The sequence below is a fragment of the Phyllostomus discolor genome, chromosome 4 (genome assembly GCF_004126475.2).
Source record: "Phyllostomus discolor isolate MPI-MPIP mPhyDis1 chromosome 4, mPhyDis1.pri.v3, whole genome shotgun sequence".
Taxonomy (NCBI): domain Eukaryota; kingdom Metazoa; phylum Chordata; class Mammalia; order Chiroptera; family Phyllostomidae; genus Phyllostomus; species Phyllostomus discolor.
Window position 1 is genome coordinate 177,446,679 of NC_040906.2, and position 27,697 is coordinate 177,474,375.

The 27,697-nt window shown below is 35.4% G+C and overlaps 1 protein-coding gene across 1 annotated transcript in view; it reads right to left on the bottom strand.

Annotated features, from left to right (window-relative positions):
• Positions 1-6,731: 6,731 nt before the first annotated feature.
• LOC114493836 (triadin-like) overlaps positions 6,732-27,697 on the bottom strand; it is a 97,812-nt gene continuing 76,846 nt past the window's right edge. Inside the window, exons 19-21 of the mRNA XM_036022605.1 lie at positions 15,106-15,144; positions 12,459-12,500; positions 6,732-9,136 (exon numbers count right to left, since the gene is read on the bottom strand). Coding sequence (XP_035878498.1) covers positions 8,997-9,136; positions 12,459-12,500; positions 15,106-15,144 — 221 coding nt within the window. The 3' untranslated portion in view covers positions 6,732-8,996. The remainder of the gene's footprint in view (positions 9,137-12,458; positions 12,501-15,105; positions 15,145-27,697) is intronic.

Consider the following 27,697-nt stretch of genomic DNA (forward strand, 5'->3'; position numbering starts at 1 on the left):
GAGAGTACTTGTAAGAGTCGGATGGCTAAAGATGGCTAATGGATTAAAAGCAATTGATGGACTTAGACACTGACAGACAAGGCAGGGTGGCCAGGGCATTAGGACAAACAAGGGAAAATAAAGAGTAGGAATAAGGGAAAGTAGCCATTATTTAATGCATATAATGTGCCATAAACACTTTTCTCATTTAATCTTCTCCTAATTCCATGGCGTGTAAATATTATTGACATACCAGCTTTACATAAGGAAACAACTTTTCAAAAAGATTGTAAATCACAAAATCAAAGGCTAATAAGATTCAGAACTAGAATTTAAACTTTGAAAAGTGCTTGATATCAAAGCCAAGTGTTTTCTGTTATAACATTTTCTGAAGTAATTGGGATATAGATGAGCTCTGTCTGGAAAAAGTTCAGCCATTGTTAATATAATGAGAATGGTTCGTGCAGCATCAATGTAATGTCGTAGCCAAGGCGAGTGGACTGGAATGTGCATGTGTGAACACTGATGATTTCACTATACTATCAGTAGGGGTTGTAGGCGCCATTGAATGAGCATGTGTACTGGGTGGACATCACATTCAAATTGAATGAGCAAGTAGAGCAATGGATCTGCATCAAATCTTGCATTAAGTTTGAGCATTCCTGTGCAGAAACTATTCAGATGATTCAGAAGGCCACAGCTACGGGCAGCTGGTGATTGGCAGCTTCATCATGACAATGTGCCCACTCATGCATCACATCTCATGCAGAGTTTTTTGGAGAAACATCGAATCACCCAGGTGACTCAGTCCCTGCTTCAGCCCAGATTTGGTGCCCTGAAACTTCTGGATTTCTCCAAAACTAAAATCACCCTTTAAAAGGAAGAGATTTCAGACTGTCAATGAGATTCAGGAAAATACTGTGGGGCACCTGATAGCGATTCCTACAAAGGATTTTGCTGAGTGTTTTGATCAGTGGAAGAGACACTGGGAGAACTGTGCCTAAGTAGGCATCCCAAGATGCCTACTTTGCAGGGGACTGAGATGCCATTGTCCTATATACAGTGTTTCTGGTATCTTCTTCAATAAATGTCTTTACTTTTCATATTACATGGCCAGATACTTTCTGGACAGACTTCATCATATATCTTGTATATAGGAAGCTATGCATTGTATACTTAATAAAATAAATTAGAGACAACTTTAGAATAAAAATGTGTTCTGTAACTTCTGGAAGAGTAGCCATATAAAGAAGGACTTAGTTCAGTGTTAATCAGTAGATAGTTGAAGCCAAAACAGACAGTGACAGGACCTGGTAGGGCCCAGGGGGCAGGACCCCCAGGAGCTCTCTTATTAGCTAAGAGCCACTATTCTGTGTTTATCTCCAGGAATGCCAGGCACATGTTGCATCAGAAGTCAGTGTGACATTAGTTGTTTTCTTCACTAAACATACTCCAGAAGGACCTGTGTACTTAGGGCTCACAGCCTTCTTCAGCCTGGAGATTCTGGCCTATTGTCATGTTTGTATTCTGACCCAATAGGCCCTTCTGACTGGTTGGTCAAATAATTTCCCCCCAGCATCTTCTGTGTAGTGTGCAACCATAAAAGTGTTTTATTACTCAATTTATTATTCTAAGTAAAAATTGCAGTGGATACATTGAAAAACTAACACCACTTAGATTTTCCTATAAAATTACATATCCAAACCAATTACTTTTAATTTGTATTATATATTAAATTATAATAAAAGCTATTATATACTTTTCTTTAGCATTCTAATTTCTGTACACTCTTGCTAATTTGGCTATTCCCACTAAGTCAGGGGTGTTCAACCTTTTGGCATCTCTGGATCACACTGGAGGAAGAAGATTGTCTTGGGCCACACATTAAATACACAAACACTAATGAAAACTGATGAATAAAAAAAATGTCTGTTCATAATTTTCATGACACCCACCACCACAGATAAGCAAAAAAGTTCTCACATAATAACCCTAATTATGCATGGCCTTTTCGATAATCTTTTAAAATTATCAAGCAGATCCCAAGTTTCTGATCACTAATATAGGAAATGTACATATCTAAATAATAAAACTTAGTACAGATTTTAGTAATAAAACAAAGTAATGTTTTAAGTAAATTCATGATTTTATGTTGGGCCGCGTTCACAGCCACCCTGGGCCACATGTGGTCCACGGACTGTGGGCTGGATGTCCCTGCACTAAGTAAATATGCTTTTAATTGACAATAAATTTATCTCAGGAAACATATAGCTATTCCCAATTGACTTTATCCTTAAATATCTATTTTTCCCTATGAAACACATTTTAATATGTTTACTTTGATTTTTGCTTCTAGCCACACTCCCCAAAGATATAGCAAAAGATAGATTAGAAGACAAGATGACAAATAGAGGTACATGGCATATATATGTATATATATACATGCACATATATATATTATCTTAATTTTCATTAGAAAAAAATAGGAAGGATGGAAGTAAAAGTAAAATACCCATACTATCTTTCTCTGTAGATTTGAAAGGATAAAGCAATATTATTATCATGTAAAGTTTAACCCTATTTCTTTGATCCTAATCACACCAAAAATCTTTTATCATACCCAGTCAAATCAGGATAAAAATATCAATTTAAAAGGACACTTATATTGTAAACTTTGATAGAACCTTTCTTGATTTTGGAATGTATGTTAGTGGAACTTGAAGTTTCATCACAGGTAGTTTATTAGATTGCATAGCTATCATGTTTATATTCTGCCTACTGCAAAACATTGTTTGATTGTTGTCTCCTATTTAAAAATTAAGAACAATCTGTAATTTACTGCAAATAGAAAAACAAGGGGCTGTTGCCATAAATATTAAAATGAGGACCATATAATTTACATTATTTAAGAGGAGAGAACAGAAAATTTAACAGAAGAAACTGAAGGAATTTTAGAAAGAGGTGAAGATTTTAAACACTGCATAGAGGGCTTAGAGAACAAGTCCCCATAAAACATAGCAAATGTTCTGTAACTATCTCATGTTATTAAATCAATATTAGCATGGAAAATAAAATTAGATCACCTGATTTTTTATTTTCAAATCAGATCACTTAACTGTATATTATACAGAATTACATTGCATTTTAGTTTTGCTTTAACAAGTTTGTAGGTTTGTAATCTTGGGCAAGTTTTTTAAATTGTTCTGAGCTTTAGTTATCCGTTTTGTCAAATTACAGGATTATCTCTTCCAGTTCAAAATTCCTGTGATCACAACATTTTACATATATAGATTTTTCTTGGCATTTAAAGCTATTCATAACTTTTACTATTTTAAAAACAAATGTTAGCCCTGGCTGGCGTAGCTCAGTGGATGGAGCGTGGGCTGGGAACCAAAGTGTCCCAGGTTCGATTCCCAGCCAGGGTACATGCCTGCATTGCAGGCCATAACCCCCAGCAACCACACATTGATGTTTCTCTCTCTCTCTCTCTCTCTCTCTCTCCCTTCCCTCTCTAAAAATAAATAAAATCTTAAAAAAAAAATGTTATAAGTGGAAATATAAAATAGGTTTCTTAAACATTAATTTAAAAAACATAATATAACTAATAATTTCTTAAAGAGAACCAAAGTTACTTTATTTCTGCAGTCATAAAATTGATGTTCCTTGTATGAAAGAAACTACCTCCTCATATGCCAGCAACTAGTATAGCTTAACCCTTTTGATGATTAATTTGATTACTAAAGTACTCGTCTTTTCACTTAAGGAAGTATTTTACAACTTTTTTTCCTTGTGGCTTCTTCCAATATGGATTATTTAGAAGTGTGTTGTGTAATGTCCACGCATTTGTACTATTCCAAATATATTTTCTTATTGATTTCTTATTCAATTCTTATGGCCGGTGAATATGCTCTATATTGTTTCTGTTTTGCTAAATATTTTATTAACTGTTATATACTGTATCTTCATCAATGTTTCCTGTGCACTTGGAAAAAATGTGTGTTTCACTAATTTTGAGTGTAGTATTTTTATATATCAGTTAAATCAAGTTGCATGGTATTGACTTTCTTTTCACTTTTTAAAAAGTTTAACTGGCATATAATATCATATTAACTTTAGGTGTACAATATAGTAATTTGATATTATACATATTGCAAAATGATGCAATATATACAATAAGTTTTGTATATAACAATAAGCTGATAACAATAAATAAGTTTTGTTAACATCCCTCACCATGTATAGTTACAAATTTTTTTTCTTATGGTAAGAAACATTTTTTATTGTTTTATTTAAAACATTTTTTATTGTTTTATTTAAAACATTTTTTATTGATTGATTTGAGAAAAAGAGAGAGAGAGAATCATCAGTTTGTTGTTCCACTATATATGAGTGCATGAGGGGGGTAGAGAAGGAAAGAGAGAGAGAGGAGAGAGATATTTCTTCCCTAAGCAAAGACATATGCTAAATGATTTGAGATGTTACAGTTGCTATTTATTTTACACTATCTTCACTTACATTGATGAAACGCTTTTAGACCTTCTAATGAATGTTCAATTTTGTGGTAGTGTTCTGGGGTACACGAGTCACTTGCTCTTTCATTTCAGCTTTCCATTCTGAGTGCCACTTCTCTGCAGGCATCTTACAAGCTCTGAGTGTAAGTGGTTTGAAGGGTCTCTGTCACTGATTTACAAGAACTCCATGAAAGTGACACAAAGCAGTAGACTTCTTTAAAATTGTTTTTGTTAGTGGCAGTGTTCCCATTTTTGTGTGGGACTCATGCAAATCTCATTTCCATTTGCTGCATTGGGTTATGCCACTTAGCAACACTAGGTCTTCATTGCAGAGCGGAGTGGGATCATTTAATAACAAAAGAAGGACATTGAGAAGATCTTAACAATAACATAACATTACAAGGTACTGTTTCTTACCAAAGATGAACTTTTGTCACCAGAATTTTTATTTTTTTTTTAGAGATGAAGAACTGAGGAACATATGAGGTAAATGACCAGAGTTATTCCTAGAATTAATTAACAGTCTGACCTTGGATTCGCGGGCCCTTTGTCCACTGTGCTCACCACTATAGCACACTTGCTCTGAAGACACATCTGGCCTCACAATTCCACTCAGAGGCATGGAGTACACTCATGACCTTGTATTAAGTTATTTAGGAGTGCTTTGGATGTGGTGGGGGAAAAATGTAATATAGCACTGATGACCTGATGCAAGCAGTTAGTTGTCACTGAAAGTTCGACACGGAGTGTAGACACAGGAATTGACAGCCTTGCAAAGGGTACATGGCCAGGGGCTGGGCGTGGCTGTGTAAGAAACCAAGAATTTCTTTCTTTTCTATTACCACTTTGCTAACATAACACCATGTGCTTCTTTCTAGAATTTGTATGACTTTTAAATAATAACATGCACTAATTCTCTTTATCATTTATTCTGAGCTTTCCTTTAGAGCCTAAATGTAGTTTTGTATTTATTTTTCTAACTTATTTCACTAACCCACGTCTTTGGATGGGTTGTGATTAATTTAGCGAGTTGTCTTTTTTGTTGTTTTCTTTTTATCTGGGCAAATATTTTGGGTCTTTCAGTGACTTATCACATTTTTTATGCTTAAATAGTATGGAAAATAAAGCTATTTAATTTTATACACAAAGAAAAGCATCTACAGCATGTTTCATGGACCTACAGAGTTAGTGAGGGAGAAGATACAGGGATGCAGTAGTATCAGCCTGAAAGGAGAACAGCAGTGTCATCAGTAGGTCAGTTCCTGGAAAGCTGTGCTGAGTTTCCACGTGTACATGGGTTTACAAATTAGAGAGGGAAGCGTATGATGGAGGAAACAGCAGACAGAGCTGCACAGGGTGGGTGATATACAACAGATTAGAAAGCAAAATTAGACTTCTCAACCTAGTTTTGTTGCAGAGTAGATTTGACCCTGGGCAGGTCACCTAACATCACTGAGATTCATCATTTTATCTCCAAAGGAGATGAATATGGCTTACTCTTAAGGTCCTTTTTAGCTCTCATGTAGAAAACTATCAAGTCCTTCCACATAAGGTTTCATTTCTGACACTGATTATAATTCAAAAATAGATTTTTGAGATATCAAAAAAAAATTAGCCAAGGTTTGCAATAGCATATTGAGGATATAGTTTTATTAAGGGCCTTTGGGAGCTAACAGACCAAGGTTCTGTGCTTGGTTTTGATACAGTTGGTTGGCAAATTTATGCATTTCTGTAGCGATTAGGTTCATTTTCTGTATGTTCCAGTTGGGCTAGAGGTCTTTGAATTTTCTACCATCAGTAATATTCATTATTCTCCTTGGGTTTTTTCCTAGTAAAATAACTGAAGGAAATGATCTAAGTCCTTAAATATATAGTCTCAGTTTCCAAAATATTTCTATGGGAAGTTTTGACAGGGGTATATCAGAATGAATCAGTATACAGGTGCTTTTCAAGGGCATTATTCCAAAAAAAACCTTTATGTCATTTGAATGATTTCATAAATCAAAAACCTTAGGTAGTTATTTACTTTCTATGGACCTTCATCTACTATGAGGAGTAGAAGAGGTGGGAGAGTAGAGGGTCTGTCTGTGTAGCTCATATCATTTGGACAAAACAGAAAACTAACACAATTATTAAATGCTCACATATCCATGACCAATGTGACATGAATTATGAGAAAGCTATTGAAGGCAAAGCATTTTGACCATTTATCTTTTCCTTTTAAAATATAAAGCACAAACATAAAAGGACCAGAAATACTTTATTTGGTGGAACCATACAAACAAAAGAGTTTTGTTCATATTTTTCATATGTTATCATCATTGTAACTTTAAGCGGATAAGCCTTAACAAGTTTTATTAATAATTAATTAATTATTACTAGTTAATCCTAATTAATTTGTCTAAATTCTAATTATAATAAGTTATCATATTTTAATTTTTATCAAGTAATCTTTATAATGAGATTGAAAGAAACAGTAATATGTAGAAAAGCACTCAGAGAGAAAACATCCAAAAGTATTATTTTAGGAATTAATTTTGATGTCATATTTATATTACGATATGTTGTTAGTGTCCACAGTATACCTGTGTATCAGGTTGGTTGTTGTGAAATTCCTATTTTACACTTTGGGAAACAAGCATAGAACATTTAGTAAATTTGCCAAGGCCACATGTGTGAGGATAATACAGGGAAGAGAATCTATCTCTGATATTTCTCTGATAGTGTCCAGTGCCTAACACAGTGCACTAAGTGCTCAATAAATACTCATTGAAAGAAAGAATGAGTGAATGACTAAATCATTCTGTTCTATGAAATCTAAGAAAAACTATTGTCTTTTCTCTCTGTTACCTTTACTCACTAACCTGGACAAGCTGGAGGAGCAGGTGAGCAATAAACTCTACCCACTGTCCTGCCACAAGTTTCCATTGCTACATGAAGAGGCTCCGCAAGATGGTATCACCCGGTCAGTGCTGATGGTACACATTGCTAGGCCCCCCACAAGGAGTGTCATTAGTCTTGGTTCATTGTAATGTTGGCTTTTGTGCTGTGAGCTAGGTCCATCAGCATGTGGCTGAGACCTATAACTTTCACAAAAGTCACTGAAAATCCATTATTAGTAACAGACATGTTACTGATGCCCTTGTCAATGATATTTTAGTAAACCAGTGGTGTAAATCTTGGAATTAAAGGACTTAGTTGCAGTCCTTGGAAATAAATCACCTTGTCTCATATTGACTCTGGCAACCTTGTCAGAAAGTAAGTATAATGCTAGGAAAAAAACCCTCAATTTATTTCCTGAGTTAATCTGACATAAGTTGAGTTGCAACTGTAAACATGAAAAGATCACAGTGGCATGATTGTTAGAGCTGATAGGAAAATGTGATAAAGAACACAAGTGTTTATATTACCGGGAGACAAAAGATGGCAAAACCACAATTGTCATTCCCAATAATGTGTCGTCAAGTAAGTTAAAGACTGGTATTCGTTTCATTGGCATTGATAACCAATTACTAAAAAATCAAGTAAGACATATCATGATGTGCTTATGTTTAAAATGTAGTCCTTCAAGTTTGATGACATTCATATTTTTTCTTTTTGAGAAAGAAAATATTTAATTCCATTGAAGGATTATATTAAAGTGAAATAAAAATACTCTTGCATCTGTCACCCAAATTTAGTGACTGATCTACAATTTCACCCAAGGATATTTTCATCAGGACATACATAGTCTGGAAAAATCTGAAAATTCTACATCTCATTTGCCTATATTTTACACAAATGATTCACCAGACCTGCCTAACTGGGTAGTGTATTTCCACTAGAGTGAATGTATTAATTACAATTCAAGACAAATCTTAGTGATAAGATTCATCAGACATTTCTATTCCTTCTTGTCATGTCTGAAGTTCAGAGATATTTTTGAGCTCTAAAAGAGCATCACTAGGAAACTACAACACTCTTTGGTACAACTGTAACCCAGTCTTACACCTATTCACAACTAAAATAGAAATAGACACAAATAAAATTGAACTATTAAGTACTGACTTATTAGTAAATTGAACTTTGATACCTACATGATACAAAACAGTAGCTTTTATGTAAGTTCCTGTACTCTTTCAACTTAAGGCATAGTCTGTGTTTTCATTTAAAAATATCTATCTACCTGAATCAGGAATTTGATTTTGTAATTTTGTCAATTACATTTAAGAGACCATTATTAAGTAAACTTCAAAGTAATTTGTGAACAACCCTATAGTGAGTGGAAATAGAAAATAATATAAATACCCACACCAGCAACAAACACAAATAGCAGATTTGTCTTGAGCTCCAGACCTTTCAATATGTCTGCTTATTAGTCAGTCCTTTTGCCCACTTTTTTCTATACCAGGCAGAAGAATAAAAATATTTTCAAAGAAATTCTCCCAATTTTTAAATTTCAGTTGCCTGTCTCACTGTGGACAAATGGAAGTTCTTAAAGTCCTTATAATGGTCATGCATGTCTGCCTATTGTCCTTGTTGCTTCTGTCCTGGAGAACTTGGTGGGCCAGAGCTCTCTCCAGGGCGCTGTGCAGGAGTGAATGGAAACTGAAATCCATAGCCATTGTAACCATTCAAGTAGACACATTGGAAGAAACTGATGGGGCCTAAGGAAGAGAGCATGATAATTTGTTAAAACAAGCACAACAAAGGTGAAGCACAGCAAGGCAGTATAGTACAATTCATGCAGACATGGGTTCTATAGCCAGATGGCCTTGGCAATGACTGGCACGTTACTAAACCTCTTTGTGTCTTGGATTCCTCATGTGTAAAACTGAGTCATCAACAAAAACCTCAAAGAAATATAGAAATTAATAAGTGAATATACATACAGCACTTGATATACTTCCTGGAACATAAGAAGCCCTTACCAAATGCTAATAAAAATGGTCTAGCATAAAAAATTAAAGTACTTACTTTATAGAAATCTATTGATGTTATACAGCATTCAGAAAAACTCATATAGTCACAGGTTTCAAAACTTGAGTTTATCAATATATAAAGTAACCAGCTATTTTTTAGTGTTTTAATAATACCATGGAGAGCCTTGTCATTCCTAAAATTTTGAGATTTTCCACTTGCCCTTGCTCTGGAGGCAGTTGCTCTCCTGGGATGAAGTAGTTACTCATTAAATCAATGTCTGCAGGTAGCATCTCTGGCCTAAGGGCAGAGAGCAGCACAGGAAAGGAATGAGTGCCCAGTGAGGCAGTGTGCACAGTGGGTACAAACGTGAGCGCTGGGCCCAGGAAGCTGGTGCTCCCAGGTAGCAGCTCTTTTCAGAGATGACGAGTTTAGCCTCTCTCCACAATCACGGGTACCTCCTGTCTCTTCAGTATCTTCCTCCTGTTCATTTGCATTCTGCCAACCAACCACAGACCTTTTGCAGGTCTGCAGAAAAAAGATGACAACTGAAGCTAGTAGTGTGGGGAATATGTGGAAGCTGGCCAAATAAAAGAAATATAGACTAAAGAAATGCATGGGTAAGGAGAAGCTGAGGGAAGCAGCAGGAAATCATTCTGGATGAAAGCTGACTTTAATTATTTAATCTCTGGGTTTTCAATGGTGAAAACACAATAGTTTGGAGAAATCTTGAAAGAAGAAATTCTTCTTTTCACTTCACCTCACGCAGAAGCATTTCCCACTTTATTCTAGCACCAACAGATACAGTAGGCACAACTCACCCCCACCACCAAGGCTGTGGCAGCTTGTGGGGTAGACAGGCTACCTAGAGGGAGGGCAATACAGCTAGACCTGTATTAAGGAGAAATGGGAGCACCCTCGCTAAAAGGAGAAGAGTTCATCCAAGATAAGCTACCTTCTAGCTGAACAAGGTTCAGAGAGTCAGAGATTGAACAAGTCAGAGATTGGTTCTGTTCTGACAGACTTATTTAATTGATGTTGAATAGGCCATTAATTAAAAAATATCACTATATCTGCAAATTTTAGAACATATAAAAGGCACATGGATATCAGGCTATAGGACTACTTCATAGTAAGATGAAAATAGAAAATATTATTTTACTATGTATAAGTCTGCTTTTTACTAAAAACATTGAATTGTTTGTTTTTAGTTAAACTTTTTATTTTGAGGTCATTGAAGAATCACATACAATTACAAGAAATAATGCAGAGGAATCCCATGTGTCCCTCAGCCAGTTTCCCCCTAATGGAAACATCTTTGCAAAATCATAATGCAATATCCCAACCATGAAATTGACATAGATATCCTCTAACTATCTTACTAAATTATGCTTTAATACTTACAAGAGGGGAACTCCAAGAAACAGATTTTATTTATTAAAACATTGTGTATTTATTCTTATATATTTAAACTTCAGCCACTTCAAAGCACTCCCCATTTGATGCAATACATCTATTGAGACGTTTCTTCCACTGCTCAAAACAGTTTTTGAACTTGTTGATTTTGATGCCTTTTAGTGCTTCTGCTGTTTTATATTTTTGCTTTACCTCTTCCACATTGGCAAAACATTTCCCTTTGAGGTCTTTTTCAACCAGGAAAACAAACAAAAATGTTGCTTGGGCAAGATCTGGTGAATAGGGAGGGTAGGCAGGGGAGTTGTACCATTTTGGGTTGAAAACTGCTGAACACTCAGTGCAGTGTGGGCAGGTGCACTTGAAAATCACCCAGCATGAAATGATCAAATGTGGTGAAAGATAGACTTCAAAACAATTCAATGAAGCTGAATGCAGCCTCTCACATCATGAGCTGGTGCACTGATACAGATGGGTTCCTAGAACACTCACCTAGTGCAGGAAGCCGGTACCACAACGGGCCTTCTGTCCTAAGATAATTCTGTTTTCTTTTGGGTACCTCTCATATTTATGAAATAAATTTTAAGTGTTTATGTGAGATAGCCACAAATTATTACCAGTAGGTAAACAATTGGGGAAGTGTTGCTGTATAAATCAGAAACATGCCTAGATCGACTTTGTGTATTTTGCAACAATATCTCAAAGTGTTAAGACTGATTGTTTTCCTATATTTCTCACAACCCAGTAATTTGAATGGTTATAATAAGTATTTCTAATATCTAAACAGAGCTTGGGGCATAGTAGGCACTTAATATTTATTCAACAAATCACATACTATGTAGAGTAGAAGGCATTTGTTAATGTAGATGACATTTTTGTAATTTCCCACAGAAACACATTCAAGAAGCTTTGTAGAACCCAGAGAACACTGGCATCATTTCCTAAGATAAATGTCTATTCTTTACTTTAAAACATTATGTAAACCAAACTCTAATTATACCTATTTTTAAAATTAATTCTTTTATTCTGCCTGTCCAGCAACAATTTTAATGCATATGTGAATTGAAAATTGGTATTCAGATGACATTGCTTTACCATCTGAAGCAAAATGTCTAATTTGGAAGTAGTGGAATAATGAGAATCTTGGATACTAAATTTTGCAATTGCATGTGAATATTGATTACATTACAAAATCAATGATCCCCAAAATTGAATATTAAGAGCCTACCATATATCTAAAGAAATCAAAAAGAACTTTCAATTGATGACCTAGACCTATTATTTTCCTTTTGATGTACAGAAAGTTCAGCATATCACTTTGACTGTCTTTTTTATAAAGCGGACTGTAACACACATTTAAGCACAGATTCAGCAGAAGTACTCAGGATAAGAGCTGTGTAGAACGGTTTACAGGAAATGCCACACAAATCATTACTTTGTAATTCCTCCAAATTTGTGCCTTTGCCTGACTCAAAAAGTGATGACCTTCTCTTTGAAATATAGATGGCCCATTTTTATTCTTCATGCTCTTCTTCAGGTCTGTGCTAAAAATCTTTTTATTCTAATACTTCTCTTCAGAGAGTTTTCAGTTTCAATTTATATTTACCATCTTTAATATAGATTCATTTAACAGTTTTAATCTAATCGTAAACTTACTTTTTTGCTTCTTTGTGGAAGACACATCTTCAGCTTCTTCTAGTGGATCAAAAATATGGAAGAAGAAAAAAATATGGAAGAATGTGACTTTTACATTTACAGTGATTACATAACAAATATGTAGGGGACTGTAAATATCTCAACAGTACGGAAAGGCACAGGAACTACTTGCCCTTCTTACAATATACTTTAGATTCTCACTCAGACTATGTTCAGCCTTGTACTATGGACTTTGATGGCTAAGAGCCAGTGATAGAAGGGAGCCAATGAAAGAAAAGTGTAGCATGCTACAGGCAACTGTTCAAATAGTTACTGATATGTTGGACACTGGTGGGTGAGGGCTGTAGACCCCTTTTCTTTCTTAAAACACAGCTTTGATGCTCAGAGTTGTAATGTGGTAAGTGTAGAATCTGGTTGTAAAATGATCCCTTTAGTCAAAATAATTCTAGATTTGGGAAGCCATGCATTTTCAGTGATTACCCTCACCATGAAAAAAATAACAATAGCAGGCTGGAATTCTGAATCCTTTCCTTTTCTTATCTGAAGCAGGGCTCTGTTTGCTGTTGTGATATGTAATATGTGTTTATCGACTGGTGGATGATTTTTCTCCTGGTTAGAGGTTCTTAGATGGTTTCCTTGGGCTTTGCAGGTGGGGTTCCTATAAAATCCAAAATGTTCAGATGTGAGTATGTGTGTGTATGTGTTTCATCTAAAGTTAGGTGTTGAGGACTGCCCTGCCTGGTCTCAGGAAGCTATAACCCCCGTGACTTAGGCTGAGTGAAAGACCTCTAGACCAGAAGCCACTAAGGAGACAAAACTTATTTCCCTGGCATGAACACTGCCTGTTCTAATGCCTGGCTCTCATTGCATGATCGGCAGTCAATGACAGGTAACAATTCTCTAATAAAGAGAATGAATCTAAGACAGATGCGATCATGTGGGAATGCCCTAAGGGGAGCGACTCAGGGCTGTGGATATGAAGGGGTGATTGACATCAACCCCTGCCCCCTTGGCTTTGTCAAAGCCTGAGTCCTTGTGAGAAATCCAAGTCTCCTGGCTGCCTTTGTCTTCTCTGTTAACTCAGGCCTGCGGAAATAGCAGGAGCGGTGCAGCCCAGACCAGAAATGGCGAACCCCTGGGGTAATCAGGCCTGGGACATAGAATATGCAAGATCCTATGAGATCTATTTGCTGGAGGATGTTATTAGATTAGAATCTAAAGGCATAGACAGGAAATCAAAACTGCCCTTTGAGTTCTGTTACTCCTTTCAAATGTTAAAACCCCAAACCTCTGCCCAGAATCACAGCGGGGGTTCTGTCTGCACCTTTGTAAGTCACCTACTTCTTTTGATCTTTTCTGCCAGACTGTGAATCCACAAACTAAGTCTGTATTCTCAATTAAAATCTGCTTGGGAATGGATATGGCATGCTCTCCACTAGAGAGAGTGGCCCTGCTGTCCCTATTTCCCCACAGGACCTGGTTGTCTCTGTGTATGTTTTTCTCGTATTTCGACGAGCATCCGCAGGAGAGATGGATACTGCTGGCCGGTATCTGCCACAGTTAGGTTTTAGATTTTATCAAATTCTAAATAAGTTTAAGAACCTTTCTTCTCAAAGTGTGATCCGTGTACCAGTAGTTTCACCATTATTTGGGAAATTGATACAAATGTAGTTCTTACGCACCAACTCAGACTTACTTCATTTTAAAAAGACTCCGAGGTCATTCATGTATAAAATAATTTGAAAGCAATGGTGTAGAAGTCAAAAACATATTAAGAGTTGTTTTTCTTAATAATTCAATTGCTTAAAATATCTAAAAAGTCAGTACTCAATAATTTGTTTTAAGACAAGTATAAATTATTTTTCAAAAGACTCAGGTACTCAGGTACCTTGTGTCTTTTCTCAAAGGACTATTTTCTACACTGTTAATTAATTCTGGGCACTGCCACAGAATTTACATTTTCATGGCAAGAACAACTCTTAGGCAAACTTTTATTATCTACAGGCAAGTTGAGAAGTAGAATAGAAAATATCTGTTATATAACAAGCCAAACGAGGAAGTCAAGGAACTCTTGATGGGAGAACAATGCATCAAATTAGTTGAAACCTTTGCAATAAAGATAAAGAACTTTAGTCCTGGAAAGACCCACTCAAAATCATGCATCTTGTTGTATAAGATTTTTCTGAGATTTGGGGCTTTCTTCCCTTCACTCCCTCCTTTCATTCCTTCCTTTCCTCTTTTCTTTATTATATTGCTGTTAATATAGTCAAGTTATCTTAATTTTTCTTAATAAAAATATGTCAAACTCATATTTGAACATTTATGTGCTTCTCCTGCTGTCAAATAATATCCTCCTAATCCTTGGTGATATAATCATTTTGAAATATTGTTCTTGCAAGCAGATTGGTGAATCAATGCTTCTAAAAATTACTTGTAAATAAATCAGTGTCCAACTAGTAACTTCAATATATGAAGATACATACACACAAACAATGGAAAAAGCTGTTTGTTTAAAAAAGGTCTATCACATAGACATTGCTTAGGAAAAGGTAAGTGCTAGGTCAAGAATACTAAAATAAAACAGGCAGCTGAAATATTATGGTCTCGAGGAAAAAATTCATAAGTGAACTTAAGATAATAAGCTTACCTTTAGCGTTCTTTGAAGCTGGAACATCTTCAAAATCTTCTAGAGAGTAAAAAAAAAACAGTCTATTTTTCAGATTTCTCAAGAGAAAGTATAGTATTTAATGTATTTCAAGAGTCACAGGATCTCTTAACTTGTAAAATCAGCATCTAGTGCCTCCACAAACAAGAATGTCCAGAGACTAAGGACACGTCTCTGATTTAGAGCAGGGGGAGGAATGAATGCCATGCTGGGACTATGGCTAGCAGGCTGCCAATGGGTGGCTAAAACAAGGAGGGCCTGCAGTGGCCTTCCCAAAAGTCCCCCTCTTCCTTCGACTCCTAAGTCTCCTCTTCAAAACCACTGTCACTTTTGGAATTTGAAGAATTTGAGGTAAATGGATTCTCGTACACAATGTAGGGCAAGAAGGGAATATCCATCCACATCATTAACAGACCAATATTTGACAGTTGCAAAGACAATTAAAAGACATTAAAAGATGAACTAAAGTTTAAATATAGAAACAATGACCCTTAAGATGCACTATGTACATTGCTTGGTCTCTTGTGAATTCTACTTAAAACTACATTGTTGAGTAATGGGAAAGTATAAGTCAGAGATAATTCTAATGCAATATATAATTAAATGATCTTTAAATCTTTATATCAACTTTTTGGTGTTCTGGAAAAGAGTCAGTTTTACATTATTTATTCATATTTTGCATTCCAGCTGTTCACAAATAAACAGAAAAGAGGTAAAATAGGTCAGTATGCAAATTTTCTCAAATAAGAAAGAAAGGTGATCTTTAAGAAGAGATATTATTGTGTGAAAGAAAAACTGGGAAGTAGAAACAAAATTATTATCCTTTTTTTTCTACAGTGAATTTTTAAAGTTTTAACCTGATTAGTTTTCTAATCGATTTAAATATAGACATAACTCAGTTAAACACTGGATTAAATGACCATGGTTTTAAACTGTCCAATAAACAGCTATAAATAAAGGTACAGTATAAATGGTTACATGGTATTTTGAAGTAACTAGTGTATATATATATATATATATATATAATCATGTGAGAGTTGTAGGTAAATCAATTAAAATATTTTAAGTGTGTAATAAGAATCTGGTAATGTCTGTGGAAGATGTTCACAAAATTAAAATGATACAGGCCTTTGCACAGAAAAATATGCATTTTATTTTATAATCTATTTTGTAGATTATAGCACACTTAAAACTAAGACACCCATTCTCTGGATCTATTTGTTACCCCTGGGGAAATAAATATGGGTAGAATAAAAGCCTTAGCTTCTTTTTCCTCCAAATTCTAGTTTGACAGTCAAACTGAAAATTAACTTAAAGTTTTCCTGTAATTTATTCATTTAAGGAATAGCTACTTTTCAGCTATAATAATTACAGTGAGCTCTCTTTCTGTGCCGTGTAGTCTTTTAGGTGTTTTACATGTTTTCACTCAAGACTCACAATAGACCTATTAAACAGGTCAAATAATCTCCATTTTACCAGAGAACCTTGAAGTTAAAGAAATTGAAAAAGAATTTTCCTTCAAGCAACACATTTTAAAAAGTGTTAGAAGAAGATAGAAAGTTAATTTTCCTCAACTTCTAGACCCTTGTGGTTTTAACTAAACTAGTCTCTCTCCACATGCAAAGAAACACTTTGCCATGTGTCCTGAAAGAACCACAAAGAAACCCATGCTACCAGGAAGTCATTGGCAGTCAAGTGGAGAAAATGGACATGTGCTCACACAGATATAAGACACTACAGATATCAAGGTGGTATGTTCCAGTTGTCAGAATAAATGAGAGATGTTTCCAGTGTGGAATGGTCACACAGGAAACATCTCCTCCTATGGAGATCAAAGACATTTTGTTTGTTTGTTTGTTTGTTTGTTTGTTTGTTTGTTTTGGAATCTCTACCACTGGCAATGGACGTTGAAGGTTCATTTACTCAGGGGTGGAAAGAATATTCCAGCCAAGGAGAATGTCAAAACCAAAGTTTTGGATGAGAAATGCTAGGAACATGGAAATAATTTGGGTTGAAACCTGTGATAGGTATGAAAAATGATTATAGAAAAATATTTAAAATGTAGTTTAAGCCTGAATCATAGAGATAGAGTCTCTAGACCCCCAGGTTAAGAAATGTAGAATTTATTCTAAATTTGCCATGAATAATTATTGAACATTTGTTATATAAATGGCCTAATCAATTTGAAATATTGGAAAACTTTGTCTATCAGTAGAAAAGGAAGAATGAGAGAAATCACTGAGGAGGCAGGTTAGGCTTCAGAATGGTTTGAGGTCTTATCCACAGAGAGGTAGCCAGCAAGTTTGGATGACTCAGCCAAGGAAGAGTGCAGAATAGTAGGAAAGAAAGCTGAGAATGCAAGGGGTCGGTCTCTGGGGAAAAAATGTGCAGCAGAATCCCAATACTAAAAGACAAAATAAAATAGAAAGTTCAATATTATCAGAGCCAAGGGAGGGAAACATTTCAAAACTGGTGGTAGACCAACAATGTTGATTACAACCAAGTGCCTGAGAATGGAGGATAATTAAGAAAAGGTAATTAAGCTTTGCATGTTAGAGCTCTTCACTGAGTTTCAAGCACATACCTTATTTGAGGAAAATGTCAGGGTGTAATATTGAAGTTGCATATAGTTAAAGCCCAAAGAGGTGGTGAAGAATTTGTGCCAACCTTTTTTCAGAACTGTGATTATAAGTGATAGCAGAACAAAAGCAGAACAGATTCAGTAAGCAAACGGGTAAGAATTTTACATGAGGAAGTAAGCAAAGGGAAAAGGATTTCTGCGAGTAAGACCTGAAGATACATGATTGAGGAGCAAGGATTAAGGGAGGTATGAAGTCAAAGAGGATATGATTTTCTAAGAAGCACTAGTATTCTTAGAAAATCACGGGAGGGTAGTGTTAGGTAAAATAAGGATAAAGATGAAAAGAACTTGTAATTTGGAAAGAAGGAGCATTTTAAAGAATCTGCATTGATGGCATAGATTGTTAACTTTATTTTTCTCATTTTTAAGATAAAATGTTCTGTGTAGCATCTAGTCTGCTCTGCATATTCTTAGCAAATATGATAAATAAATAAAAACTTCCTAAATAATGCATAAAGGTACTGTACCAGAAGTTACTGTACATTTAAGTCCATTAGCAGCCTATTCTGATTTGTGCAGTTTCAAGAAACACTCATAGGTAAACATCTGGAGTTCTTATGCACAGATACAAAGGTGAAGTATGGATTTTTGTATTCTTTATTATTCCTCTTTCTTTATCTAATTCTCTGCACCACTTTGTCTTTGCAGAAATACCAACAACTCCAAATTATTTTCTCAACTGATTGCTGGATTATGTGTAAATAATATGATGAAATATTGCACTCTAAAAGTTTGTTTTTATTTTTCATGAAGTCCTGGGGATTCACAGTAGTTCAAAGCAACAGCTGACAGCCACTTTATTTTAGTTCTCAGGTGTGAAAGCCTTCTATACATGCTGGTATTTAAAATAGTCATGAGTTTTAAAGAAAATTAACTGGTACACTGAGCAATAGTCACAGAATTCTTGAAATTCTGTGAATAATAAAGTACGTAGAGACAGTTTACATTTGGAATTTTGCTCACAGTGAAGCCAGTGATATTCAACAAACATGTGCCTGCCCCGTCACTCTGCGGATAAGACACAATTGTCTTAAGGGCAGTGTCAGAGCAACTTAACATCACCAGTAAAGGACTGAGGACATATTGCTGGTTTCCAAAGACTAATAATCAGCAGTGACAAACTTTCCACCTAATGCACCTTCTACACAGACTTTCTCTGGGTGCTAGCAAAGGGAGTGATCAGAAGGGGTTTTATTCAACAGATTTCAGTCAAAAGTAACTGCTTCATTTTATTTTCTTCTGTAACAAAATCTCCATGATTTATTCACTCTTAATTAAAAAAGTAGGAGGGTTTTAAGTCTACCTTAAAATAAATGAGATGTTCTTATTATGATTTTATCTTATGATTTTATTTATTTTGATGCAAAAGCTTAATAAGAAAAATATGTTCTTAACTAGGGAAGTAACCCAGTATTATGCCATAGTCATCACCATCACCATCATTATCATCATTATTCTCACAAGTGCCAATTAATAATCACTAATTATGCACAAATAATTATTTATGCACATTTTATTTTATCTTACTTAACCTACCCCAAATTTGCTTTTTAAAGATTTGATTTATATATTTGTTTTAGAGAGAGGGGAAAGGAAGGAGGGAGGGAAACATGTGGGAGAGAAACATAAATCAGTTGACTCTTGCACACCCCCGACTGGGGACCTGGCTCACAACCCAGGCATGAGCTCTGACTGGGAATCAAACTGGTGACTTTTCAGTCTGCAGGCCAGCGCTCCATCCACTGAGCCACAGAGCCAGGGCTGCCCCAGACTTTTTACTATTATTACCCACTTTGAAAAAATAAGGCTACTAAGCATAGAAATGTTTAGTAAAATCCCAAGTTTATACAGTTTTTAAGTCATGATTAGAACCCAGTCCTTCTGAAGCCAGTGTCCCTATCTGATGCTACCCTATAATATCTTTGGTGTGTCTACTATTAATTTGGTGCCAATTTGTTTTTAATAAAAACTACAGTGTTAGTATTCATCAACATTCTCTTCTAGCAAGTGATCTTCGCCACTATTCCACCCCAGCAAGGAACCTCCAACAAAACAAACAAAATCAGACATTTAAAAAAAACAATTATTGGTATATGTATCTCCTGAAATAACATTTAATTAGTACACTACAGAAAGACACATTTTCCTTTTTTGAATGTTTATGCATATATGTGTTAACTGAGAAGGGTTTTGTTCTAAAGAAGGTTAAATTTGGGATTCTATTATGAAAGACTGCCTAAAGTTTTAATAACAAATGTAGGTTGATACAATTGCCTGGAAGTAGGACATCAAAGAGTTTACTTTTCCACTTAGAAAGGAAACTATGAACCTTGGTTAAGGTAAGATTTGTGGGTAACATTACAAAATCACTTTTGGACACTCAAACTTCTGATAATAGGACAGATAACAACGGCACAGTCAGACAGTGGCAGCGGTGCTGGGCTCAGAGGTGAAGGAACTCTGTGGAATCTCTCCTTCTGCCCCAAAGTAAGAAAGGCCCTCTTGATACATGAAAGATGAAGTAAACCTGCAGACAAGTGCCTGTATGAAAACTGGAATTCAGGCACTACGTGTGCAAGGAGCAATGTTGGGATGAAGATGTCCCTTGTTACGTCAGTGATGGTGCCATAAAAATAAAACTGCCCCAAGGGAATCTGAGAACATACAGCAATATATTATTTAAATCTCTCTCCAATGCCCCCTAAACAGAGAGCAAAACTCATGGATAATATTTATAGTAAAATGGAATGAAGTTTAAAATACATGTGGATTAAGACAAACAAAGAGTCGAAAACATACCAGGTATCAGTGTTTCTAAAGATAGAAATGGGAAAGCAATGATAAAGCCGAGAGACTGGAGAAGAGGGAACAACCAAATACACAACAGATAGTTTCTGAAAAGTAAGACAGGCCAAATGGTAATTGTCAGCTGAGAATGGAAGGGACTTTGCCCAGTCCCGCAACAGTTAAGCATGGAGGTCCACCATGATGTCTGAGTGATGGTGCGAGGGGCGACCCTATGACCTTGGGAAATGATGAGCCAGGGCTCATTCCCAGGAACTGGGAGTTGTGGAATAGAAGTTGAGTGGGACGAGGGCAGTAGAGACAAAGAAAGATAAGGTCAGATGTAGTAAGGGAACGGAAAAAATGTAAAGTCAACTTCAAGGTTTTGATCACAGAAGGAAAAAGGTCAACGTGAGTGTGAGTCTGAAGAAACAACAAAACAAATTTATATCACAAAAAACTTCACATATTGAAATCTTTTACTCAAAATTTTAAATATATATGAAATATTTTAAGAAATAAAATATGAATTAATAAATGAGGATAAGCAAAAGGAGATTGTGAAAATAACCAATAAGGTTTAAAAGTAACTATTATAGTAAACATGGGACAAGTTAAATAATATTACATAGAGCTGAAGAAATAGTGAATCTATTATCTTTATATAATAATTTTTCTATTCCATGTAATGAGAATTTAGGAATATTAATTCTTTTGGCCATGTTATCATTTTATAACACACTGACCCATTAACAGTCACATGATTATCTGAAAAAGTAAAATATTCTTTCAAATGGGAATTACATACTTGTTTGGAGATACTGGCTTTCTAAAATCCTTGAAAATTTTCAATGCAGGTACATATATCAATAAAAATAGGTTATGCTTTTATGATGACAAAAGTATAGTTTAGTTACATGTAATTATATTCTTTTAAAATTAGTCTTTACCTAAGAAACACAGACATATCAATTAAGAAAAATACTACTAACCTTTATATTTACAGAGTCCTTGTTCAATTTTATCTTGTGCTTATTTAAGTTTGCAGACACATTTCCAAGGTAGCTTACTTCTGATATCTAATATTGTTGCAAACTTATTAATTTTCCATATTTATATAAGTTTAATAATGCAGAACCAAAAAGTGAATGAGCATTTTAAAAGTTAGAAAGCTATAAAAAGCAAACCCCAGGTGCAAACTATAAATGAAATTGTCTAAAAAATGGAAATCCTGGCTAGTCCTCTGCTGGGGTTGTTTAAAGTTTCATTAAAAACTAATTAACTTCAAGAAGAGATAAAGTTTTATCAATGTGTACTTATAAAATTAAATTCACTATCTTTGATATCAAAATTAGATCTCAGGGACTTTATAATAATCCCAAACTTGTCTCTGCAGATAGTTTTGGCAAAATACTCACTATTCATAATTAAGAACCATGTGGCAAAACAAGATGACAAAGTTAAAATCCCAATAGAATTACCTGAAGGAATGTTCTTACTATATTACACCTTTTAAATACTCACTTTGAGGGGAAAGGTAGCCTAACTTTACTTAAATGTTCACTACCAGCAATAAGAACAAGAAAAATCATGGATTCTTATAAAAGTTTTTTTTCTCGAAACCCCAGCACCCATTGTCATAAATTGATTATCGATGTCTCCGTTCCATCAAGAGTCCTGAGCTCCTCTAGATGCAGGTCTTTCCCTGGCACCATCTGCCAGTTAATGTATTTTTAAATTTCTTTTTTTATTTCATTTTTTTTTTCTTTTGGGAAAGTTCCTGGAGAGTAAAGTTTTAAGACATACAGTTTATTTGTTTTTCAGGGAAAAGGATATCAAAAGTCCTAAAATAATATCAGGAGGAAATGGTTCCTCCATTTGAAATCCAATGCTGTATTTATTTTGTTTTTAATTTTTACGGTAATAGGTCGTAAATATAATATAATATAATACCCCTTGATGTGTTTCCCTTAATTCTATGGAAAGCAAATTATTCCTTATATTTTACCACATCTACAAAGAAAACAGATACAGAGTAAAAATTAAATAAATATTTAGCAATTAGAAAGTTACATTCTTTAAAAAAGAAACCCACAAAACAAGCATTGATTAAACCATAATAGTCTATGAATCATCAAACATTTGATTTTGCTTTCTTATACATTCATTACCCTCCTTCTTTTGGTTGGAACATTTGAGCTATTTATATTTAAGGTGATCATTGATAGATATGTATATAGTGCTGTTTTATTGTTAGATTGTTTTCCTCTATTTTTTTCTTTCTCTTTTTCTTCTTCTTAAAACAAGCCTTTTAACACTTGTTTCAGTGTTCACAAATTCTGATTTGGTGTTCACAAATTCTTTAGCTTTTTGTTTCCTCTGGGAATCTCATTTCTCCTTCAATTTTAAATGATAGCCTTACTGGGTAAACTAGTCTTGGTTTTAGATCCTTGTTTTTCATCACCTTGAATATTTCATGCCATTCCCTTCAGGCCTGAAATGTTTGTGTTGAGTAATCAGATATCCATCTAACTGGTGCTCCCTTGTAGGTAACTAACTGCTTTTCTCTTGTGGCTTTTATGATTCTCTCCTTGTCTTTAAGCCTTGTCATTTTAATTATGGTATGTTTTGGTGTAATCCTCCTTGGGTCCAACTTGTTTGGGATGCTCTGAGCTTCCTGGACTTGTATATCTTTTTCCTCCACCAGATTAAGGAAGTTTTGGGTAATTATTTCTTCAAGTAGGTTCTCAATCTCTTGCTCACTCTCTCCTCCTTCTGATATTCCCATGACATTGATGTTGTTATACTTCATGTTGTCCAAAATGTTTCTTAAGCTGTCCTCATTTTCAAGAATTCTTTTTTTCTTTTTGCTACTCTGCCTGGGTGATTCATTTCTACCTCATCTTCCAAATCATTGATTCAGTCATCTGCTTCATCTAACTTACTATTCATTATGTTCAGTGTATTATTTCAGATATTGCATTTTTTATTTCTGACTTGTCCATTTTAATGGTTTCTGTATCTTTTTTCATGCTGTTGAGTATCCTTATAATCATTACTCTAAACTCGATGCCTCTAAGAGACCCATCTCAGATGGAGATACACACAAACTAAAAATAAAAGGATGGAAAAAGATATTTCATGCAAATGGAAAAGAAAAAGAGGTGGGGTAACAGTCCCTATATCCAAAAAAAAAAACAGACTTTAAACAAAGGCTATGGTAAGAGACAAAGAAGGACACTGTATAAAGATAATGGGAACAATGTAACAAGAGGATATAACCCCAGTAAACATTTCTGCACAAACATAGGAGCACATAAATACATAAAGCAGATCTTGATGGACATAAAGGGAGAGATTGACAGAAGTACAATCATAGTTGGGGATTTTAACACCTCATTGACTTCAATTGCTAGATCGTCCAAGCAGAAAACCAACAAGGAGACAGTGGCCTTGAATGACACATTAGATCAAATGGATTTAACTGATATCCCCAGAGCATTTCACCCCAAAGCAGCAGAATATACACACTTTTCAAGTACACATGGAATGTTTTCTAAGGCCACATATAGGATACAAAACAAGGCTCAATGAATTTAAGAAGATCGAAATTACATCAAGCATCTTGTCTTATTGTAATGCTATGAAACTAGAAATCAATCACAAGAACATTGAAAAACAAGGAAAAGCATGGTAACTCAATAACATGTTATTAAGCAATGAATGGGTCAACAAGATCAAGGAAAAAATAAAAGATACCTCCAAACAAATGAAAATGAGGACACAACAATCCAAAATCTGTGGGACACTGGGAAAGCAATCCTAAGAGGGAAATTCCTAACATTACAGGTCTAGCTCAAGAAACAAGAAAAAGCTCAAATAAACAATCTAACTTTACACTTAAAGGAACTTGAAAAAGAACAACAAACAAAGCCCAAAGTAGGTAGAAGGAAGGAAAGTATTCAAACATTCAAGAATGTTTTTGCACAGCAAAGGAAATCATCAACAAAATAAAAAGGCAGCCCACAGAATGGGAGAATATATTTGCCAATATATCTGATAAGGAGTTAATATCCAAAATTTATAAAGTACTGACAAAACTCAACACTCAAAAAACAAGCAACCCAATTAAAATATGGACAAAGGACCTGAATAAACACTTCTCTAAAGAGGACATATGGAGGGCCAACAGACATATGAAAAAGATGCTCGACATCACTAATCATCACAGAAATGCACATCAAAACCACAATGAGATACTATCTCACACCTGTCAGAATGGATTTCATCAATAAATTAACAAACAACAAGTGCTGGTGAGGATGTGGAGAAAAGTGAGCTGTTTTGCGCTGTTGGGAATGCAGACTGGTACACCCACTGTGGAAGCAGTATGGAGTTACCTCAAAAAATTAAAAAAGGATCTGCCTTTTAACCCAGCAATCCCACTTCTGGGAATAGGTCCAAAGGAACCCAACAACACCAATTGGAAAGAACATAAGCACCCGTATGTTCATTGCAGTATTGTTTACAATTGCCAAGATGTGGAAGTATCAATCAGTAGATGAAAATAACTATGGAATATTTGCACAGTGGAATACTACTTGGCCATTAAAAAATTACCCTTTGCAACAGTGTAGATGTATTTGGAGAGCATTATGCTAAGTGAAATAAGCCAGTTAGAGAAAGACAAATACCGTATGATTTTACTCATATGTGGAAGGTAGTGAAAAATGGGGACAGACTCATAGATGGAGAGAATGATGACAGCTAGCTGGAGGTGGGGGGGTTAGGATTGGAGAGATTCAGCGAAAATTCAAAAAGGACTCATAGACATGGACAACAGTGTGGTAACTGCTAGGAAGAGAGAGGTATAAGGGGACTAAATGTTAATGGAAAAAGAATAAAATTAAGGTTAAAAATAAACAATAAATTGATTTTGCAACATTACTTTCACTGGTGTTACGGGGAGATATTAGTTCATTGCTGATTCTTATTAGCATCTTTTCTTATGTTTACAATAAAAACCTAGATGGTTGAGAATCCAGTTTACTGGATAGTTTCAAGCATCTAAATCAGAGTGAACCATTAGAATTGAGAAAGAAATAATTATCCTCTGTTTTACACTAGTCATTTTCCACGTATTAACACACACCTTTCCTGACCAAAAAATCTAATCTGGGAGTAGAGGATGGTCTGTCTCTGTGCATCCAGCATCAAAGCAGAGAAAATGACCTTCGGAGGCAGAGGACCTGGTCTCACCCAACAGGAAATGCAGGCACTAGAGTACAGCTCAAAAATGCAAGTAGAGAGGATCGATGGCTTCAAAGCAGGGCCCATTTTGTGAAGCTTCTTTAGTAAATGACAAATAAGTGAGCAAAAATAAATAAGAAATCTAACAACCCCCAAATTTATACACACATATAATATTGAAAAGAGGTTCAGAAAAAAATGGTAAAAGGCAGATGACTGTACTTGAACAATAAATAAATAAATAAATAAATAACCTGTATTATATTCTATTTGATAACTATCTAAAGCAATTTTTATGATTACCCTTAAAAATTCATTGTAAAAAATATATGCTCTAGAGAATGTAACCTTCACACATTCAGAAACCTACCTATAAAGTGCATTGTTTCATAATATCCCTGGACATTTATTTTATATGATCTATAAAAAACAATATGCATTTTTCCTCATATCTTTCTCTTTTCTGTTAAAACTCTTACCCTTCATTGCTTCTACTACTACTATCCCTGTGACTATAAGCTTCCCCCAATTTTTTTCATATCTTACAAAGTCAAGAAAGTAAACCATAGCTTTCTGGAGCTGGTAAATCTAAATTTTTTGGCCTGCAGGTTCTCCACCTCACAGTTTTACCCTCCATGCCATTACCTCCCACTACTTTATTTTTTAAATTAAATCATTTTTATTGTTATTCTATTACAGTTGTACCAGTTCTTGCCTCTTCACCCTCCCCCACACGTCCCACTGCTTTCTAACGCTAGCCCTGACTCCAACCCCAGCCAACTCTTTTTCTTTGTCTTTGATTGCCTCTGTGTACTATGCTTTCTCACCACCTACTGGGAGATAATGGGAAACACACATACTGGTCTCTGCACCCAGTTTCTGGCACAGACCTCTTAAATTCCTTGGAATATTCTGGGTGACAAGAAAGTCTTTTGTTCTAATGAGGCAAATGGTGGGTTCCTGGAGGAAGGGTCGTCATCAGAAGGATCAAGCCATGATTAGAAGCTTGGAGCTTCCAGCCCTGCCACTCCTCTTTTACGAAGGGAAGAAGGGCTAGGGATTGAGTTAATGATTAATTATACCAATGTGCTGAAGCCTCCATAAAATGGCAAAGGTGTGGGGTTCAAGGAACTTCTGGATTGGTGAACACAACTACATAGAAGGTGGTGCACCCCAACTCTACAGACACAGAAGCTACTGCCCTTGGGACCCTTCTGGGCCTTGCCTTATGTATCTCTTTGTATGGCTGTTCATCTATGTCTTTGACCACATCTTTATTATGCAATAAGCTGGTAACATAAGTAAGTGTTTCTCTGAGTTCTGTGAGCTGTGCTAGCAAATAATTAAATTCCAGGCAAGAGGTTGTAGGAACCTTCTATTGGCAGTCAAATCAGAAAGAAGTTATGGATAACCTGGGGGCCAACTCCCTGCAATGGAAATCTCATATGGAGAGGGGGATGTCTCATGGGACTGAGCCCTTTAATCCATGAGATATGAGCTAAATCTAGTTAATGTCAGAATTTAACTGAATTGTAGGACAACTGGCTGGTGTCAGAAAGAATTACTTGGTGTAGAAAAAGAATTCACACATCAGGTGTCAAAAGTGTGGGAGTATGGTAGTAGTGTGAGAGTAACAGCAAAACACACAGAAGTGAGTTTTCTTTACACCCACTTTTATCTTTTTCCGGTTATCCAATCCTATCCCTTCTTCAAAGTACAAATTCCAGAATCCCTTCCTTCATGAAGTGTGCCTTGACCACCTTCGGCTGTAGGGGAAGGGTGCTTCAAAGGGCTTTCCTGAGGATCAGTTCTAAGTTTTGCCCTCACCTTAGTGAAGCTAATTCTGTACCCTTGCATTATCTTTTTAAAGATTCCTGGAGCAAGCCCATGTAGGGTTTC